We start from the raw sequence: 21,643 nt of genomic DNA, 5'->3' as shown, positions 1-21,643 counted from the left end.
GGGTTCACAAATGACTGTGTACGGCCATGTGGATCCAGTGTCACCAATAAACACACCACTAAAATTACAAAGCTACCACTTTTATGATTGCCGTCACTTCAGGTTCAACTTTATATGAACTCACACACCATATGGTATCCCTTCCACATACAGTGCAATTACACAAGCACACACAAGAGAAAATAAATGGTGGCATTCTGGGGAAGTAATGCAGCAGGGTATATTTCTCATTAATAAATGTAGTGGACTGTAACCTCAGTAGTAATAATGTCAGACAGTGACCAGACTGCGAGTCCATTAATTTCCCATCAGATATATCTGGAGGCTAAAAGCATAGAAAGTATAAATGTAAACAGGTTTCTAAAGGTATGTTTTGAAATCTGGCTTTGGGTTTATGGCTGGCCCCCATCTTGTCCTTTCATTGAACCAGAGAGTCCAAACAGGGCTTCGAGGTTTTACACCAAACATCCCGTAAAACATACCTTTCTTGAAGTGTTCATATCCTCAAAATCAGCTTACAAGAAGAGAAATTAGTTACAGAGACTTGTTGTTGTTTTCCTCTTGACTCCCACATAGATTAAAACAATTTAAAACCAGATTCATTTTCATGTGAGGGCGTAAAGCAAATGAAAAAGTTATTTGAAAGCAGTGATTTAGGAATGTTTTTTAGGAACAGTTTGTGAAAGCGTGTAGGTAATTTTATTGAGATAACCTAATCATGATGCATGGTTTGCCTGTTCAAATGTTTGTAGCCACAGACCTTTGCACAGATGCAGTCAGAGCCTCTTTCTCTATAAAAAACACACATATATGTGCGTAGAGTTTTCCTGTCTGGACTCTTTCCATGTAAAGGGAAATTGCCTGTCTACTCTCTTCAAGTCAAACCTCCATCCTCAGTCCTTGGCTCAGCTCTGATCCTGAGACAGTCGATAATAAAGGAAACTGCCACCCTCTTGCGTCCCTCCTCCTTCCTCCTCCTGTCCACCGGGCCTCCGTTCACTCACAAGGGTCTTGCCAGTCACTGAGAGACATTTCCTTCCTTGATGTGGACACATTTAGAGCAGGGGATTCTGGGACGCCGGAGGGGTCCCTTGCTGTTCAGGATCGGCCACTTGGCCGCTGAGGTTGGAGACATGCCTTGATTCTGACATCCATTAATGAGAACACAGTGGCCAAGTGGGCAGTAAAGCTGTCCTTTCCACTCCGTGTCTTTCTCCTTTCCATTACTGACAGGAAAGAGATGGAGAGTCTGACAACAGCAGGGTATCTGAGTGCACAATTATAAAAAAAGAAACTTTTTGATGGAACCTGGAGTTGTTTTTAACCAGTTTTAGACTTTAAAAAAGTCAAATATGGCTGACAAAATTATATGATAAAGATTTACTGTATCAGGTTCATTCATTCAGATATTCAGGTTTGAAAGATGTTACAAGATTCATGAATACCTCACACAGAGATGGAAAGAGACCAAAGGGATAAATGTTGTTCTCTAAATATGAAGCTAAAGTCAGGAGATGTTAGCTTAGCATAGCATTGCTGCTTAGCTTTCCCCCACAGTGAAAGAAATCTGCTTACCAGCTCTTCTAAATTTTACTTATTAGCACATTATGTTTTGTTTGTTTAATTTTTACACTGGCTAGCTCTTTTCCCGTGCTTCCTGTCTTTTTAAGCTAAGCTAATTGCCAACAGACTCTAGCTTCATACACTGTTCACACATGAGTGTGGTATTAATCCCATTATGAAACTTTCAGCAAGAAACTAAGAATCTTTCAGAGGCCATTGCTATAAACACCCTGCTGCCCTCTGATTTTGGAGATGGAGCCTTCGTCCAGCCTGTACTGTGCTTCATTTTGACATTTATTGACTTATTTCAAGTTGCCACACAGATGAACTGTTAGCAGAACGAACAGTAACTGGAAAACACAGCTGCGGGTTGAAAAAAACGAACCAAAGTTTATTACCGTAGTAACTGTGTTTCAAGGTCATACTTCAGTGTTTACAACACTTGCAGTCATGTTAATGTGATTTGGAGAAAGCAGCTTTGTTTTAGTATGTGTGGTAGCTTTCAGCACGTGGAAATCTTGTCACTGAAAAGGATCTGATTTTGGCAAGAAATCCCGGTAAACACTGAGATCTCAGGCTTCGAGCCGAATCCTCATCCATCTGAATTATTCACACCTGCATTCTGCTCTAAGTCATGCCAAGCAAGCCAATGCGTCACATTAACGGAGTGAGAGGTCAGCAGTGCTGTCATCCTAACACCACTGTCTGTCATATTCTCACCTCTGCGCTCGCACACAAACACACACGTGGCAGCAGCAGAAGCTCACCCATGCCTGACCTGGAAGTGGGTGATGACGCGGCTTCAATTTCCCCTCAGTGTTACAGTTGGACCTGTGCCACCTAAACAAAATACGCCCATATTCATCAAACTGCTAAAATGAGATGATAACCCTAATCATACTCACAGAATAATGAATACAAACTATTCATCAAATGTCGTTTAACTTTAAAATACTTAGATTTCAGAAAGCTCCAGAGGTCTAATCAAGTGTACAGTATGACATCAGTCATGATGAATACTTACTACAGCTGCTGTTGCCATGTTTTTTTCTCCAAACTTTTCTCTTTCTTTCTTTCTTCAAACATTTTCCATGATGTACGTCATCTACCAGTAGCAGAATTCCCATTCTGCTCTGTTTCTTTTTGTTTGTTTGTTTTAATTTTAGCCACTTTCCTATCATTTCATGTATTTAAATATCATACATATATAGTTTTTGCTGTTGATTTAACATGTTACTGGAGATATTTAACTTTCGCACAAATAAGACAAAACATTTGTTGTAAGTAGGATTTAGTATTATCTTTTACTCTTAACAGAGAACTTCATTTTACTTCTCAGTCTGCTCTTCAGAGTGTGACTGAGTGTTACTCTCAGAAGGTGATAAATACAGGTCCAGATTTAGTGAGATTCCCTTGTTGATTACTTAATTAAATCAAATAAAAAGTGATGAGATAACACCAAAATCATCCATCTTTAGGTGAGTATGTGACTGTAAAAGTCTATGATAGAGTACATATAACTAAAATCTGTGTGTGTGAATGATTAACAGTAAAGCTCCCCTGAAGTCAATTAAAGTTGGTCAGATTGCTACATAATCTACAGTTCATCTTATATGATGTTCATCTAGTATTTATCTGTTCTGAAATTGTAAGTTTGTGTGATGATTATGTGATGCCTAGTACAGTGTTAACTTACAGAACTCTTAGCACATTTGTTCCCTGGACGTTGACAAAAGCACATCAGTACAGGGAAAGTTTGAGCCGGTTAAGCAGTTCAGAATTCATATTCCTATCGAGAGTGTATGATAATTGAGCCTTATTGCTCTGAACGCATCACGTGCCATGAGGCAGTATGCGTGAAACAACCCTCCACCGCCCTTTCCCTCAAAGCAGAGAACATGAACAATTTGAGGTATAATATTTCGGACCTCTGCAAACACTTAAACTTGTGATAATTCTCCACATTCCTGTAATTGCAAAGTGCCGGCTGAAAATGTCTGCTTGCCGTAGCTTTATTTTCAGAGTGGGAGAAGGACGTCAGGGCGGGAGACAGAACATTTTCTCTTTTATGAAGTCAAAAGGATTCAAATGGGTCAGATTTCACAGTTTGATCTGTTTTCAATTACTGGGCCGGGCCGTGTACAGAAGAAAATGCTGAACAATTGAAATCTATGGAGGCGGTAGGTGTAGTGCAAAGAGAGAGGCAGAGGAAGAGAGGAGGAATTGGAATGAGAGGCCAGGGGAAATGAAAAGAAAGAGGAGCAAGAGTCCAGGGAGAGTGGAGAGTCTCAGAGAAACAATTGGATTAGACAGAGAGAGAAAAAGAGAGCAGTGGGGAGAGTGTTTGATAAATGGGCTGTTTATTTAGCTTTCACTGTGAATGAAGCAGGGTGTGATGATGTGTTGTCTCCTCTCTCTCTCTCTCTCTCTCTCTCTCTCTCTCTCTCTCTCTCTCTCTCTCTCTCTCTCTTTCTCCCTCTCTCTCTGTCTCGGCGTCCCTCGCTGCTCCAGATCAGGTCTCTTTTGGCCTGGACGCTCAGTGCGTTCAGGAAGGCGCAATTGTCCGTTCATTGCCAAAGGGTGGGACATCTCACTGAGTCCTAATGGCTTTCACAGCTGGGACTCCCCCCAGCTCCCTCTGTCATCAAGTTTCATCCAACATCAAAAAGACACACCTTCCACTTGGCCGCGCTCACGTTTCCCCCCCAAAGGAAATCAGAGACTCTTGGCTTCTCACAAAGCTCCAGGCTATCAGTTTGCCCCCATTACTTGATTGTTTTCCCAGTATGTTCTTGAAAGCCTGCGTGCGTAGCGACGGTCGCGCCGGCTTTCCAGGCAACCCGAGAAAGTATATGTGGATCCTTGAAGGCATCACGGCTGTCAAAGCAGCAGCCGGAGTTGATCATAGCGAGCAGGCTTTGTTGTAAGAAGTTGGCCTGAATTCACTTGTATCAGATATTATCATTTACTGCCAACTGTGCAGTGGCGGTGCATGGCCAGGAAGCCAGTCAGCTTTGTATGGGGATCATATCACCATATGATGGAGATTAAATTTCCATATAATCACATGGAGATATCATAGTTACTTGCTTTCACAAACCAGAATGAACGAGTACCGTTACTGTTCTCATTCACACTTATATCCTATTAATCATGAATAACCTTTACAAAGCTAGACTACAAAACAGCATGAGGTGTGATTTATTTTCTCTCTCCAAATTCTCTTTATTAGAATATACTGTTGGGGAAGCCAGGGTTCCTTTGGCCTCAGAGAGAAACTGCCTTTTCACCTGTGTTTGAATTTCATTTGCAAAAGAAATATTTGATGGAAATAAAAGCCTGTGTGATTTTCCACATAGAGATGCAACACACAGATTGTACATGGGACACACACACCATACACTATATAGTCATGTTTGGGACAGTTTTGATGCCTCCCAAAAAAGTTTAAGATAACTTTATTTAACTGTACTAGAGGTGGGTAAGTTAAACAAATGTGCATTTGCCAACACAACCAGCTACTTTTGTGTCACTTCTCCAAGTACGTTTTTTTTAGTCCTGCGTATTCTTTACCCTCTTCTGGTGCCCTTAGGAGCATGTTAGGCCTGAGGCCACCCGCTGCAACTATAGATGATGAGAAACGCAATCATAGTTGGAGTTTTTCTCTCCATCTGCCACAAAGGGCAACAATGACACCATTCCATACTTGAAAACACAGTTACTAGGTAAAGTTTTTTATATATATATATTTCAAACGAGGGAATGACTCAAAGATGAGGAATAATTAGTTGGTTTAGCAAATGTAAATCTGGTTAAAGGGCTACTCCAGTGATTTAATATTGCACTTTCTTGAAGTAGGGGTGGACTCACAAGAGAGATTTAAAAAGCTGAATTAGCAGAAGCCGATATATCCTGACTTAGTCCCTACTATGGGTCAAACTTTAAAAAAACACTTTTGATGAAAATACTTTTGATGTAAACTCTCTGTACAAATCAATGATGAAATGATTGAGGTTGTTTTTTCCCTCCAGAGCCACAGACGTTACACAAGTGTTTTCAGAGGCTGGATAGTATTCTTTGTGATGAATGAAGTGAACTTCATGTGTAAAATTGGTATAGAGCCCTCAAATAAAGAGCAGCACATGGAAAGCATGTGTCTGTCTTCCACACATTGGAAGAGACAGTCCTACATGAGACTTACAGCCATACTGTATATAAAACCTGAACTCATGTTTGACCTCCACCATGTTTTTGCTGTTTTTCAGGACCACTGGTTTTGGCGAGTGAGAGACAACTCTGTCATGCCAGGGTACCCCATGCTCATCAGCGTTTTCTGGAGGGGTCTGCCACCCAAGATAGATGCCGTGTACGAGAACAGCGATGGCAAGTTCGTCTTCTTCAAAGGTGAGGTCACACGCTCCGCCGCCGTCACCGCTCTTCTACGTAAAGCTGTTTGACTCTTCCTCATCCAGTGTAAATATTGTGTCTGTACAATCCTGCTTTACATTACCTTCCCATGAGATCTACCTCATGTATTATTCGACCAAAGGAGTTCTTACTTACAGCTATGTTCTGTTGAAACATCTGTCATGTTGTCTTTTTCTATAAACTGTACCTTTTTAGTATTCTGCATGTGCTCTCTATGCGCCCGCACCCAGAAACAAACACAGGTTTTTTTTATCCGTACTCATTGCAGCGTGTTATCATGCTCACTCAAACAACTCCCTTGATCTTATCTGTGTGTGCGAGTTCAATGTAAATCTGTGGAAGATTAAAGCAATGTTTTGCTCACTTGGTTGGAAAATCCGCCATAATCCACCAGCTTTGACTTTTAATAAAGCTGGTGTTAAGTTTAGTGGTGCTGATGGTAATATTTTTGAGTTTAAATCTTAAACTTGTCAGCGGTGCAACTGTTTGATGAGTTCTGATTTTGATTTTTCTGCGTCTCTGAAGAGATTTGTCTACATATTTAAATTGAAACTAAGACAGAGATTTCAAGTTAATTATATCTAAAGCCTCGTCTTAAAAGAAACAGAAAATAAACACAGCAGAACTGGAAACTCATATTTGCATGCACTCCAGAGAAGACTGAGACTGGATGGGATGTGTTGATGAAAGGAGATGTAGGAAAGTCATGAAAGTCTGCAGGGATAAAAAAAAACTACAAATCTTCACTCAATACCATTTCTATTTTCAGCAATAAACAATTCCTGGAAATGCAGACTACAGGTCCCATGTGCGCCACGAGCTCTGAAAGTTGTGCTCTTTTCTCAGCCTGGATAACAGCAGGATTGCACACAGATTTAGAAAATTCATGTTAACAGAATTGCTGTTTCTCATTTGAATACGCACAGCTGATTTCCCAGAAGTCCTTATTCTGTCCGTCCCCATTTGGAATAAAAATGTAGGGAGAAAGTCAGTCAGAAAACAAAATTCGGCGCTCCAGGTCGTCATCTCGCCAGCCCTTCTGATTCTGAATATCCTCTAACAGCTCGTTGTGTGATGAATTCTCCTAAAAAAAAATGCACGGGTGGAGCATTTAGAGTCTAGCTTGTGCTGAAGTCATGGCTGAAACACTGATTAGTTTAATGCTGCTAAGGCATCACAGAGCAGGCACTACTGGTATACATTAAAAGTAAATTCAGCGTGTGTTGTTCTGCCAATATTTTGTCAGTATTTCCCAGTTTCCATTCTTCTGAGACTTTGGATGTGTAAGTCAAGAATGTGCAGTCACTGTTTGAAAGAGCAACAGTAGAATCGAGCCTTTTGTCAGCTTTTCTAATCAGACTAAATGTGTTCACAAAAACACCATTCAGAGCGCGCAGGCAGGTGTTCGAATTTCACTGTTCAGAGCTCTATTTGGCAAGATGTGTATGTGAAAATATAACTACTTGATTAGCCGAAATCACAGTGTGAAGTTAGAAGTTGCATGAATTACATTAATCAAATTAAATGTTGGCAGGAGCAGAGATACACACAGGCCCCTTACACCTGGTCTATACGTCAATATGCACTTTCCTCCTGGGAGGCAGGATCCAATCAGAGCTGATTGGTGCTTTTCGTGTCAGAGGACAGACAGAGCTGCTTGCTTCATTTACCTCATGCAGATCTGTCTGAGAGTGTGTTATTTTAGATTAGACCTAGTCTGATACATCAGTCGGGCCAGTATGCCAAGCAGTGTTAGCCTGTTACAGATATATCAGTACTGGTGTGTTCACTGGGCGATAACCCAAATCAAGATATTTCAGTTAAAAAAAGTTATGTTTGAGGTCATTTAGATTAAGTTGTACCATTACATACTCCATATGACAAATGTATTTTTCAACTGTTACATGCCCCGCTCATATCTCGTTCACATATTATTGTTCACTAAACCCCGCCCTCCTTAGTTACAGTTACTATGCCTGTCAAGCTTTCTGTTTTGGCATTAAAAACAATGGCAGTGATGGCAGACTTCTAGGTTATATTTACAATAATGAGTTTGAGATTTGATACAGAAGGAAACAAAAGCAGGCTTCTCATCTCTATCTTACAACTGATGACTTTCTCAGCTTAAATGACGACTTTCGCAAGCAGATTTGATCAGTTGTAGCTATCTAGCGCTAGAATGTAGGCTAATGCGTCTCCAGCTGACTTGTTTTAAAATGAGAAACCTCTGAAAGGGTGGATGTCGCAAATGATATCTACTTAAACAATCCAATCCAGCTGATGATAAAGAACAGCACTGTTTGTACATTGGGTTGAGCCAGTTAACTCTAGCATTATAGTATTATAGTATTATACATGAAAATGTTCTAGACTAGCCTTTTTGGGTTTGGTTGCTCATTATTGAAAAACAGAGTTGGACAACCAACACATTATTAATTTGATGCCTTACTGTTGATATTCTCAGTCATTATGTTTCACTTTTACAAAAGCGAAATATTTGGGCATGAGGGATAATTGATGAGTATCCCTCTCTAATACAAGTTTATTAGAATTGTTGGAGTGTGAACTTCCTCAAACCAATCAAACCAAATAAAGCAGGACAGAGCTGCTAATGTTACACTACCAAATAATGTGGTCAGTTGATGATATGCCCCTTGCTTTAGGAAATAACACTATGTTACTACTGTAGATAGAAGTTGTTAGCTAGACATGCTAATGTTAGCCGCCTACTTTAGAGCTGATAAACACAGTTTTATCCATTCTTAACACATTTGCTCTCATGTTTTTGTTTTGGTATGGTTAGAAAAGTCACCATCCTCCAAACTCTTGATTTATCTGTTCAAGCTCCATTAGTACATGTTTAGCATTTGGAGAAATTAAATGATTTACAAGATATTGATGATTTTTTTTTGGAGGTCAGAGTATGCTAAGGAACCTTATGTTGAGGTGACTTTATACCAGAATGTGTTTTATAAATTGTTTCACGCATTCTTTGCATTTTATGTTTTTCAATCAAACTGTTTAAGGTTAAAGCAGAGGAAAGCTGTAGGGTTAGCAGGCCAGTCTGTTACCCAAGCTAAAAGCTAACGTGACCAGGGCAGCTATTCCATTGCTCTTTCTGGTCAACATGCACTGACTGGGTAACAAAATGGATCTGATCTGACTGAAACTGAGTGTTCATCAGAGGATGACTAACTTTTGTGCTTTTCTCCTGATGGAAAATTGGCTAAACAGCAATATGCCAGACTCAGCTTTTCAGCTCAATGGGCTTCTCTCATGTGCAGATTGGAATCAGCTGTCGGGGAAAACCCAAAGAGGTAGACTCATAGAATGCATAGAATTATCTTGAATTATAAATGATTGGTTCCTTAAATTTGTGATGTAGGAAATCCTGCCTGACTGAATCCGTGTCTTTGAGGCTGTCCTTGGTACATTGCAGTTTCTAAGTGGAAATGCTCAGCCATGGCGTGGACTGCTGATTTCTCTCCTGGTATTTCTTATAGTGTATGAAAAGCACCACATGGACATGTTGACAAGGTGAAAAACTAGATTTTCATTCAAAGAGGTCTTTAACAAAACATTTAGGTCACAGAATCAAAACTGCAATCGTCAAGTGATTTTGCCTCAGGAACTCTGGTGTGTGTGCGTATGACATGTGTGTATAATCATTTCATTGCGTACATACACATGTGTCTTTGATTTGGCAGTATATGTGTTTGTGTGTGGCCTGTGTAAGGAGGAGGAGTCTCTATTTGGAACAAATCTTCATCCTATACAACACTCTTCATACACTGCTGAGGGCACGCAGGGGATTAGTCGTTACACTGCAGCAGATGCTGGAGACGCCACTACATCAAAGCAGCCCTCACAGCTCTGAAGATGAAGCCAGACTTTCATCTGAGGGCTACGCAAGTCAACTCTGATTTTAAAAAATATATAAAAAGAGGGGAAAAAATAAAGGAAAATCCCTTTTTATGTAAGATGTGGAAAGAGCGGTACTTTGAGGATGCTTTTTTAAATGTGTGAATTGAGTCCGGCTAATTGTTTTTAGGGATGTGTGCCCATGTTAATCTCAGGGTGTGGTGTGTTTATGTGTGTCGGGGCAAGAGGAAGTGTGACATAGAATGAGCAGAGCACTATAACAGAAAGAGGTGAAATAAAAGGAATTTCCTTTCTAAAAAAGAGGCCACTACAGGTCTCTCTCTCAGTGTTGCATTCAGCCAACACCCTGTCCTACTGTTCCTTCCTGCTTTCCATCTATAAATCTCCATCCCTCCACCACAGCAATGTAGAATTAATACTAAGGCCAATTTTCTTTCTATACTCCTAGTTTCCTTAATCAGTATAACAATTACAAATTCTAAGCCCCATTACAATGATCAAACAAATGATATATCCTGAAAAGGGTTGATGGAATTGGAAGGAAATGGATGGGGAAAAAACAAACAAAAAAACGTGTGTATGGTATGAGTCAGCATTGACAGGACAAAATATTTGATACATCATTTCCTTCTCTACCTTCGTCATTCCATCTCTTTCCTCTCTCTTTTTCTCATTCTTGCAACACTCTACTCCCACCCCCACTTCCTCCTGGTCCGCCCTGCCCCTCCACTAGTGGTGGAAGAAAAGCACTTCCTGGGGTCGCACCGTGTCACAATTGTGCTGTTTAACCTAATTACTCCACAGGAAACAGGGTTGACTGTAGAAAGAAAGGTTCGGAGGAACAGGCAGAGAAAAGTTCAAAATCTATATGATAAAAAAATAGAACATATTACATGGCACTGAAAGTTCCCACAGTACCTCAAAGCAACAGAAATGAGAACTTGTTACCTTGTCCTATTTTAAATTAGGGGAAAATTAACATCAAATACATTAATATAAGGCAACAGCTTATTGCCTGCTGTTTGTTACAAGCTTGTATCTTGGCTTGTTTCATAAGCATTTTGTTTTGTAATGTGTGTTTGCCTTCTGTGCACTGTTAATGTCTTCATATTGTTATTTTCAGATTTTCCTGATTCAAACTTGTATGTTTTTATCGTACAGCACCAACTTTTGTTTGGGAAGTTGCTTTAACTGTCTCTCCTCATGAATCTGCCCTTCTCATTCATTACTCCTGGAGGGGTAAATCCCTGCTGTTACTTGATTTCCCTTGTTTAAGTTTTTCTCCTCCTCTTTCTTGGCATGCAGGGAAGCAGTTCTGGGTGTTTAAGGACACTGTGTTGCAGTCAGGATACCCCAAGGACATCACCCAATTCGGACACGGCATGCCGGCCCAGAGCATTGAGACCGCTGTGTGGTGGGAGGATGTGGCCAAGACCTACTTCTTTAAAGGCGACAGGTAAGTCCGGATGGAGGAGGAACACTGTTTGCACAAACGAAAAGAACCTTTTTTTTAAACCGTTAACCTATGGCAGATAACATTATTCCAAAAACATACAATGTTGATTTTTTTGTAGCCTAATTACTCTTCAGCTCAGTTCTCACAAACATATTAAAGTGTCCTTGTATATCATTTCTGTCCCCAAAGTAACAAGCTATTGCCATACCGTAAGTTAAGCTGTAAGCTTTGATCACAGACTGAGCAGAACTGAGTTGTCAGCTGTGATTTTGATGATGGATGATGTGCAGGGTCAATACCAGTATAAAAAGGATGACAAATCAAAGGAGAAAGACTGTGAAAAGTGTCTCAGTAAGATGTTGTGCCAGCCTCCAGAAGAGCTGCTCATTGACATATATTTTCTACAAGTATTTTAAACATTAATGCTAGATCTCTACAAACTTATTTCATTAAGGTTGTGGAAAGCACTTTCTTGCACACGTTGACTGTGACAGCCATAGCATATGATACACAATTTAGTATTGCACTTTGCATAAAGTTGGGGGAACAGACAGATCTTCTTTTAGTACCTATTATGGGATCAAGCTTCAAAAATGCTAGATCCTACCATTCCCATAATGTACTCTCATTAGACCTTAAAATGCATTTTATGAGCAAAATGTGTGGGTTGACCATTTAAATGTCTTATTTCTATACATCTCAAGTCACCAGTGTCAAAGGGGTTTCAGGGTAAATGTTTGACAAAGTGGTAGTTTTTAAATATAAGCATGATACTGGCCTCCCATAAAAGACTAAACACTGGAATGAAAGACACAATCAGTGTCTTCCATTCATGTTAAAACACATGTATTCAGTTACGTTGGAGTACGCTCATGTATTGGAAGCCCTTAATCTGACATGTGGTATTAAGATACTAGATATGAGCATAGAATAGCATGTGTTGTCAATTTTAACCAATTTACCCCTGCATTCAAAGACATGCAGTTCCTGCTTTGTCTTCCTGTGGTTCATCATTTGTTCCTGTTTAGGTACTGGCGCTACAATGAGGAAATGAGAACTATGGACCCCGGCTACCCCAAGCCTGTCACAGTGTGGAGAGGTGTGCCTGACTCGCCACAGGGAGCCTTCGTCGACAAAGCCAATGGTACGATTTGTCCTGCCCAATACTCTGATTTGGCAATAACAGCACGGTTCATGTGCCAGGCAGCATTGATTTCAGCTGGTCACTGGCACACATTGTGCACGAGGTAAACCAGGGTAGCATTGATTGAAATTTGCCCCACTTATTATACTTTGTCTTTGTGGGTGGCACGCTTCCATACTTCCATACATGCAATATCAGGGGAAATAGACTGATAGAAAGTATTTGTATATTGCAAATGAATTATGAAAAGAGGTCAACTTGCCCAGAAATTCCTTTGTTTTTGGTTTTTGAATTGTTTCACAAGCCCAGTGTTCCATAATCAGTCCATCGAGCTCACTGTGCCATAAGACCCAGTTGGAGCAGGATTGTGGAAAGCAGAAAGGACAAGACCACCGCTGGGTGCTCATTCCGGTTTAAGCCAGTCGGCCCTCGCCAAGGGTGGGGAGGCGGGATTTATTTCTTTGAAAGAGCTCATCCATTGGCCTGTCAGGTAGTGTGAAGTGGAGAAAACCTTTCCCCATTGGATGTATGATGCCAGGTGGGCTTGGGCCTGGTCTTGGCAGCACCCAGGTTGGAAAAAGCAGGACAGGTGGTGTTGAACGCTCAGACCATCTGTGAGTAGGATCGGCTGCCAGATTCGTAGCCGGGCGTTTTTGCCGGTGAGGCCAGGTGGAGAGGGCATCAACCGGAGCATGAAGGGTGGATTGATATCCAAGGGAATGATGGGTGCTTGTATGCATCGCATGTATTTCCGCTACTTTGTGTCATCCTGCATTTATTTGGCAGGCTCACTGTTTGCATAGACAGTGTGTCAAGTGGCACGCTCATATCATTGACCCAGATAACCAGGCATAATTGAGTATGCTGCGGCTGTCGATGATACTGTGTGTGAGGCAACATGTTTCAGAATAGGGGCCCCAGGGCGATATCCATAGGTCCCTGAGCAATGGATCAAGTGGAGCAAATACATCCCAATTATTCATAGAGGGGGAGAAAATATTTTTTTTGCTAGCCCACTTTTGTGTATTTTAAAATAAACTTATCATCATACAGTCTGCACAATCAGGTTGATTTTATTCAAGCTAACCCTAACCCTCAGCTGTGAAGATGGGACATTAGCAAAGGAGTAAATTCACATTCAGCTCTTTTAAGCATAACTTTGCTATCAACAGGGCTGCCACTGTGAGACTCACACTCACTTTTCACACACTGTCATGACACACATGCATTGTCTTACGCAGTGAAAAACAAATTCATAAATGGTAACAGCGCACAGACAGAGCAGCACTGTGCAGCAGCGAGTTATTCAGACCATCAGTGGGCAAAGCCAGAAATATACAGAAATCTATTATATTGTAATGTATTCCCATGTATGCTGCTCAGTGTAATTTCAGCCAGCGTCTCTCTCTCCCTCCTCTCACACCATGAATACGCAGGCAGGAGTGAGAGTGGGTTGCTATGGTTACAGGGACACTCTGCGTCTCTGTTGCTCTGAAACTTTCTGCAATTCCCAATAATAGGTCTTTAGGTTAGTATGCGGCATACTTTACCTTTCATTCTTCTGATTATCATTTCCTGTCCTGATCCATCCTATTATACACTGTTGTTATTATAGCAGCCTCAATCTAACTAATGTAGACTCGTGAAGGTGGCTGTTTGACTTAATCCAAGAGATTTATTGGTGTAGAAATGCAGGAAATTTGTTTTAAATTATGACGCCCAGAGCCCCCCACTAATTATGTATCTTTCCAAGTGTGCTCCCTCATTTTAAAACATAGCCAGGCGCCCATGACGATGTCTACCTGGCTCTAACCCACAATCACTCAGCTTGTCTCACCTCTCACAGTTTGTCACAGCGCTGTATGTTTGTGTTCTATCTGTTGCTTCATCTGGATCTTTCTGTTTTTCGCATCATTTGTTTTAAATGTAGGAGAAAATTGCAGCAGAAGCTGCTGCCAGGTTGGAAAGAGGGGGAAAATCCAAAGACTGGTCATATTTCTTCAGCTAATCACACAGTGCTGAGCTAAAAATGAGAGTAGCTTGATTGCCTCCGCACCAACATCTTGCTCAGATTGTTTAGCAAAGAACTTGTTTAGAGAGTTACAGACTGTTATGATGACAAGCAAAACAGCCAATAAGGGTAATTCTCTAAATGTTGAACTTTTAGGACAGGATTTCTCTGATTGAAAGCTTTCCTGAGTTTTCTAATGCTCTACTAAATTAGTTGTCATGGTGTTAGTTGTATAGGCACACAGCCCAAAAACCTAATCTTAAACACCAATAAACATTGGAAATAACAAATTATTACACAGATAGAAATTTTAATTGGGTTTGCAGCTATCAGATGACCTCTTGAGTTTTCTAAACACAAAGAACTTGCTGTAGTTTTTTCCAGACATGGAAAAACCTATATTGAATATAAATTACAGATAAACTTTATGGTAATTAGAGTTGCTTCCTATGAGCACTCAATTAATCTCTGTAAATGGGGCCAGCGAGGAAGAGGAGAGCCTGGGACATGAACCAGGCTCACGTTTACACAGCAGATATTTTCCCAAAAAACAGTAACTTGCAGGACGCAGAGAGGAAAGAAACACTTTCTGTGTGTCTTTGCTTCTCTCACCATTTTTATTGCTGTCTTCACAATCAAACACAGAGGGACAAATGTTCCCATGTGCCCCTCTTGGGGCAGGAATCAAAAATGAACACTGACTCACTGTGTAAGAAGACAAATTAATTTGTGTGACACCAAGACCATTGCCTACACATCCTCGTTAAAAAAAACAAAAAACTGTACCACATGATATTTGTTGTGCTGTTATGTGATATGATATTAGCTGTGGGGTTTGGCTCCTGGTTGGGTGTGTTGTCTCTTTTATGACCAGATATAATTAGTCCTCAGGGACAGTCAGAGACATCTCAGCTTCTGAACAATAGAGCTTCAACTGAAACAACGGCAGAGCCTCGGAGACTATTTCTGAAATTGTTTCAATATTTGAACTATTTGAGGCGCACTTGTTTAACCATACCGGCAGATTGATTCCAGTTCAATCGCTATTATTTTTTTCTCATGATAGACGAGAAAGCTGTCTCAAGGCAAAGTTTGTTCAGTATTTTAATTAGACACAAAATACTTTGCCCTAATTGAAAGTGAGCTGAACCCAGCCCTGCTTGGCAGACATGTTAACAACCTTAAACACGGACACACTGCTTGCCAAATAAAGTCAATCAAGTGTTTTTTGGTGTGTTTTGAGGTGTTCATCAGATATTATTGGATGGCTTTTGGACAGTTTGTCACGCACATTAAATGCATGAAAAACAAACATGCATAAAAATTAGTTAAAATTGGTCTAGCTCTAGCTCATAGTATATATATTTATCCCAGTAGAAACTTGGTGAAGTTGTGTCCCTTCCATCATTTGGATTAATGTGTCATCATTTTCTTCAGTTTATGTTAAAGAGTGATTTTAGAGGAAGTGACAGCTTTCTTTAAGCTAATTATATTTACTACTTTATTCTTCTATTTTAAGACTGACTAACACTGTGAAAATCTTGTTTCTGCTGGATTCATTTGGGTTAAATTCTCACCCTGCTGTAGTGATGTTCAAATCTACTCCAGGGTGTGGTCTCTACACTGTGACATCACCATGGGTGTGGTTACGACAGAGCACACATCATGAAACTTTCAACCAGAAACAGCTGTTGATCAGCTACTCTGTAAAAAAAAACTACAGCTCATATTTAGATGCACTCACTGCTTTCTGTTTCTCTACCTCAGGTTTCACCTACTTCTACAAGGGGAAGGAGTACTGGAAGTTCAACAACCAGTTCCTCCGCGTGGAACCGGGCTACCCGCGATCCATCCTCAAGGACTTCATGGGCTGCGACCTGAAGCCCATTGACCCCGCCCGTCCGCCGGCCGACGACGGCAACTCGGACGTGGTGATCGAGCTAGACAACGAGGCGAACACGGTGAAGGCCATCGCCATCGTCATCCCGTGCGTGCTCGCGCTGTGCCTGCTGGTGCTGATCTACACCGTGGTGCAGTTCAAGAGGAAGGGTACGCCGCGCCACATACTGTACTGCAAACGCTCCATGCAGGAATGGGTCTGAAACACAGGAGAGAGGGTGTGGAGAGGGTGGGAGAAGAGACTGGTGAAAACAGGATGACAGCCCCCCCACATATAAGGAGGAGGAGGGGGTGATGCAGTGGACATCTTTAGTAAAAAATTTAAAAAAAAAACACGTGGCCGCGCCTCCTCCTTTTTGGGCAGTCTGATATTCATTCAGACCCGCAGAAACAGCTCGACAGTCCGTCGGCAGACCCTAATACACAAGGCACGACACTGGGACTTTAAGTTGACTCTGTTAACCCCCCAGCCTTTTTCACTAACAAGGGGGGGAGCAGAGGGACAGATTTTGGGGGCATATTTGCCTAAAATGACCTTCAGTCCCAGTCAAAAGAAAAAATCAGGAGGGTCAGCATCTCTTTGTATCTCAGAAACTTTACTTCCTCTCCCCTTTCCTCTCGTTTGTCTTTTCCCGACTTGCTCTTAATCGGGGGAGGACTTACTTTCAGGGGGACATGCACTCTTCCCATAGGGCACTGCATTTTCATCTGTCATATCAGGTGTTGATACAACAACAATTTTATATTTTCTGATCTTGGTGCCCCCTCCCCCGCTTCCCCACATCCCCACCCCCCTACCCTTTCTCGCTTCACATTGCGCTCAAAAGAAGAAAAAAAAAAAACAGTCTCAGATAAACACAAGTTAATCACATTAACAATCTTCTCTCCCTCTTCTGTGTTCTATTTATTTCTTTTTCTTTGATTTTTTTTTTCTTCAAATTTTAATTATTTTGATAAAGGAGGTCCTCACAGTTCCCTTTAACACGCTCATGAGGAAGAGACCAAACTAAACCAAATAAAATCAATTTCTCTCCAAAGAGGATCACTTTTTTTTTTCTTTTCTTTTTCTTGTAGCTGTTATTTTTTCATTTTGTCTTCAGTTCATCTTTCCTTCCCTTCTCTGGATCCTTTCAGCGATTAAGAGTCGGGGAGCTCTGACTGTTGTGGCAGTCTGTTTGAGACACAGGGGCCAAATTATTCTGCAATATTTTAACTCGCCTTAATTATAGATCATACTACTTGTGCTTGGTTTCGCTGTACTTGGTGTTGTTGTTTTTTTTAATATTATTTGTATACCGCTTTTGTTGTTTGTAAAAGATGCTTATTGAAAGCTTCTTGTGATTGGTATTTCTGGATTTTATTACATTACCTAGAATTCTCAGCACTGGCTTGCTGAGCTATTCTTGGACAGAATATACAGTAGGGTCAGCCTGTATTGAGAGTAATGTATTGTACGTTGGAAGGTTCTGGAGTAAAGCCACTAATTTTGTATGTTATGATATTTGTTACTGTCTAACTTACTTTTATCATTTCCCTACGACACAAATCAGGCTGATTAAGAGCTTGAGAGTCTTATTATTGGATTGTTATTTTCTTGGCCCATATTCCCCTTGATGGTCACGTATTATTCTCCTTTTCAACAATTAATATAGGCCTCTGACGTCCCCAAAACATGAAGTTTTTTGCTGAAAACACCACTGAGATGATGCATTCTAGCATGCCTCTATACCCCTCTGTTTCTGTCCTGCTCTCTGTGGGCTGTTTCTGTGTCTGTAGCTTTAAATGCAAATGAGCTGCTGCTTTCTGGCTGTGATACAATGTGAGATTATATGACAACAATAGGAGAGACCAAGGGCTGTTGATACTATTCATATTCATGCTGCAGTAGTAGCAGAGCTGCAGTAGCACTAGTACTATCATTAAAGTAACACTGAGTAACTACTATTGTTGTTATTTAGCTGGCTCCAAATGAGCCTTAATGTTTACACAGTTTCTCTCGACTGTCCTTCGACATTAGTCTAACATCGCTAGCCGTATTAGCTGCGCAACAAGCTAATGCCAAGTTCAACAGACTGATCTAATAAATAATCAGTAAAACAGCATAAAAGATTCATAGAGCATAAAAAATTGCAAGTTTTCTAAGTTTGAAGTTGGCTTACGGACAGCTGGTATCGATCCATCACACACAGGATATAAAGATGCTGTGTTGGTTCTTGCAGCAAACAACATATTTGTTGAACAATTTGATTCAGTAAGTTTCAGTGAGCAGAACTATAACAGCCTGCTGGAGGGAAATCTGTATTCAACGGATCCCTTTATGACATCATAAAGGGAGCCAAATGTAAACAGCGTGTTTGCACACACATTTAATGAAAGATTGAGCAGGAGAGAAAGAGAGAGGATGGTCTTTTCTAATAGTTTGGGGGGTCTGTAGACACTAGAGGGACACATTAATGTTGAAAAGTGAGAAAAAATGTGTGACCTTTAATCTCAAGAAGAGTTAAAGGTTGCATCTGAAACGGTCTCTCTCTGTGGTTTTTGTGAATGGACAGACCATTAAAAAATAATTCTGTTGACTGCCTTGTTTGAGAGAGCTCACAGTGCCCAGAATGCTCTTGTCTCCTGACTGAGGACCCACAAAGTGAGACACCAAGTCAAGATCAGTGCCTGTGTCAACATGCATGCAAGCATTTACTGTACACCCAACCAGTTCTGCTCAACGTGGCTTTGGACCCCTCAACAGCTGAGGAGGAAGTTTTTCTCTTAAAAATACTGTTTGCATTTGTTTTTGTATTATTTAAATTGTATCCCAGCCCCCCCTGCCCCCCTCTCCCTCTCCTCCTCCCTCCCAACCTCCAGGTACAATTAAATCTTAAAGAAAAATACCCTAAAAAGATTTAAGTGGTACATTTGGGAAATTAACAGGAGATCTCATGAGTGATTTGCTAATCCAATTGGCCTCAAATGCACCAACAAACCAACCGTTAGCGAACATTAAGCGCCCTCGCTTTTGTGGCGAGCAGTCTTTGAATGTGTGTCTGTTTTCATGATCGCATACTGTTTCTTTTTTCTTTCTTTCCTGTTTTTTTTTTCTGGTCAAAACAAATTGGACATCTCACAATGACTTCTTTGTGTAAGACTTTGGGACAACAGAGGAACGTGTCCTGACAGAATGAATAAATTGATCAATATATGATTAAGAGCTGCCTTCAAACTCTCTGCTCATCTTTTGTACTGTATGTCAAGTGTGTATGTGCGACACAGATCCACGCTTTTTTGTGCATGCGGTCAGGCCCCCCCCCATATCCAATTTTGCTGAGCGCGTGGCTGCGAAGTAGTTTGTTGTCTCTAACTTTTAGATGATGTGCACCCTGCTGCTGTGTCATGTTGGAAAATGAAGCTGCAACTTGAAATCGGGCATGTCACTAGCCGTTAACGTTATTACAAATTATTCTGAGCTGAACTGACAGGATGCTAGCACGGGTTTTAAAAAAAAATTACCATGTGCAGCTTTAATTAAAGGTTAGATTTGTATTCAGAAACGTAAAAAATGGCTGGAAACAGTGTACCCTGCCAACTTCAGTCGGAAAAAACAGTGCAGACAGAGAGCTGACATAAATAAGGATATCGGCTCAAACAGCATTGAACTCTCTAACTCAGCCTGCAGCAGTAAATAAAAAATGATTAAAAATTAAAAAAATGATGCAGAGAAAACTGTACATGTGTTGATCTGGGACCAAGAGCCCTGCAGTCTGCTGTTATTGTGTGCTGCCATATTTTTGGGTGGCATGATAAAAATCAGCGCTTCAGATGTACAATCCCTGTGGTGCCGCGCTGGTATTTATTGCAGATCGAATGAGAAACAGGAGCCGTCTGCGGCCCGCTGGTGTTTATTCTAGCTTTGCTGGGACACATTCGACATAGTTACTGACAACAAAGAGGGCGAGGGCGTGCCAGTTTACTGACTGTGGTCACTGTGTGTGTGTTTGTGTGTGTGTGTGTGTGATGAAATTACACTCTTAGGGATAACACTTCATTGGCTCTCATTGCAGGACTGTTCAGTGGTGAAATTGCCTCTCTGCTTTTAGACAAAGGCATTATATGCTCAGCTGTGTTTAGATTGGTGCTTTTTCTTGAGGCTCTTACTCATTGTCTGTTCTCCCTCCATCCCTGTAAGTACAGACTTTGAGTGCCTATCTGTGTTCTCCCTTATGTTTCCTACAGATGTACTGTATGTACCAGTCCTCTAGCAGTGATACAAGCAGTGAGTTGAGTGCAGTGTGGGTGTTAAAGAAGTTATAAGTCGGTGCACAAACCCCATGTTGCTTTGCCTGCCGGGTGTGTGTGTGTGTGTGAATGTGTGTGTGTGTGTCGTTCTCTGTCTGGCTTATAATAAGTGAATATCTTTCTGCATCTTGATCATGTGCATGCTTGCTGGAATGTGTGTGTGTGTGTGTGTGTGTGTGTGTGTGTGTGTGTGTGTGTGTGTGTGTGTGTGTGTGTGTGTGTGTGTGTGTGTGTGTGTGTGTGTGTGTGTGTGTGTGTGTGTGTGTGTGTGTGTGTGTGTCAACCTCACTACTGGAGCCTGGACTAACCCTGTGGGCCCAGCAGTCTCTGAGACTGCCATGCTAAAACATTTGGTGCTAAACTGACCTACTCTGACCAGGGCTGTTATTTTACGGTGCTATTTTTTGCCAGCCCTCCTCCTCCACCTCCTGCTGTCATTGGCTCAAAACTTGAGTGATTACAAGGGGAGCCGAAGTAATACATTTTCATTTAACCCAAGTCCTTACGGTGCACTGCTTATAATGGCCCCTCTTAGGTTACGGACCATTTATCCTGGTGGTGGTTATTAGTGCAGCACAGTGATGTAGCTGAGAGGGGCTTGTTGAAGGTCAGCGGGGGTCAAGCTGTCGCCTTGGCCCGGATGAAAAAGGTGAAAACGTATAGCTCAGACACACTAGAGAGATGAATGCTTGTTTACTAGCACTGTCTGTTGCAGATGGGAGGCCAGTGGATCATCCATATTCAGAGATAACATTGTAACATCAGCTTGTGAACATCTTTTCTTGCCACTTTTTATTTTGTATTTGTTGGATCATTTATTAAAGTAGGTGTGATGACATTTAATGTGTGTACTGTATGTGTGTGACATCTCAGCACCCCCTTTCTCAGCTCCCTCATTGTCAAAATTGACCGTCTGCTAACACCCGCAAACCGAAACCGCAATTGTCCAATCATAGCTTAGCAACCGTAACTA

The 21,643-nt window shown here is 41.2% G+C and overlaps 1 protein-coding gene across 2 annotated transcripts in view; it reads left to right on the top strand.

Moving 5' to 3' along the window:
* LOC134001912 (matrix metalloproteinase-16-like) overlaps positions 1-21,365 on the top strand; it is an 82,907-nt gene extending 61,542 nt beyond the window's left edge. For both annotated transcript variants that reach the window (XM_062441093.1, XM_062441092.1), the window contains 4 exons: positions 5,829-5,967; positions 11,179-11,329; positions 12,358-12,473; positions 16,252-21,365. In XM_062441093.1, the coding sequence (XP_062297077.1) occupies positions 5,829-5,967; positions 11,179-11,329; positions 12,358-12,473; positions 16,252-16,586 (741 nt within the window). In that variant the 3' untranslated portion in view covers positions 16,587-21,365. The remainder of the gene's footprint in view (positions 1-5,828; positions 5,968-11,178; positions 11,330-12,357; positions 12,474-16,251) is intronic.
* Positions 21,366-21,643: the final 278 nt, after the last annotated feature.

This window comes from Scomber scombrus, chromosome 20 (assembly GCF_963691925.1).
Source record: "Scomber scombrus chromosome 20, fScoSco1.1, whole genome shotgun sequence".
Taxonomy (NCBI): Eukaryota; Metazoa; Chordata; class Actinopteri; order Scombriformes; family Scombridae; genus Scomber; species Scomber scombrus.
Note: the sequence above shows the minus strand (reverse complement) of the source record. Positions and strands in the feature narration are given on the sequence as shown.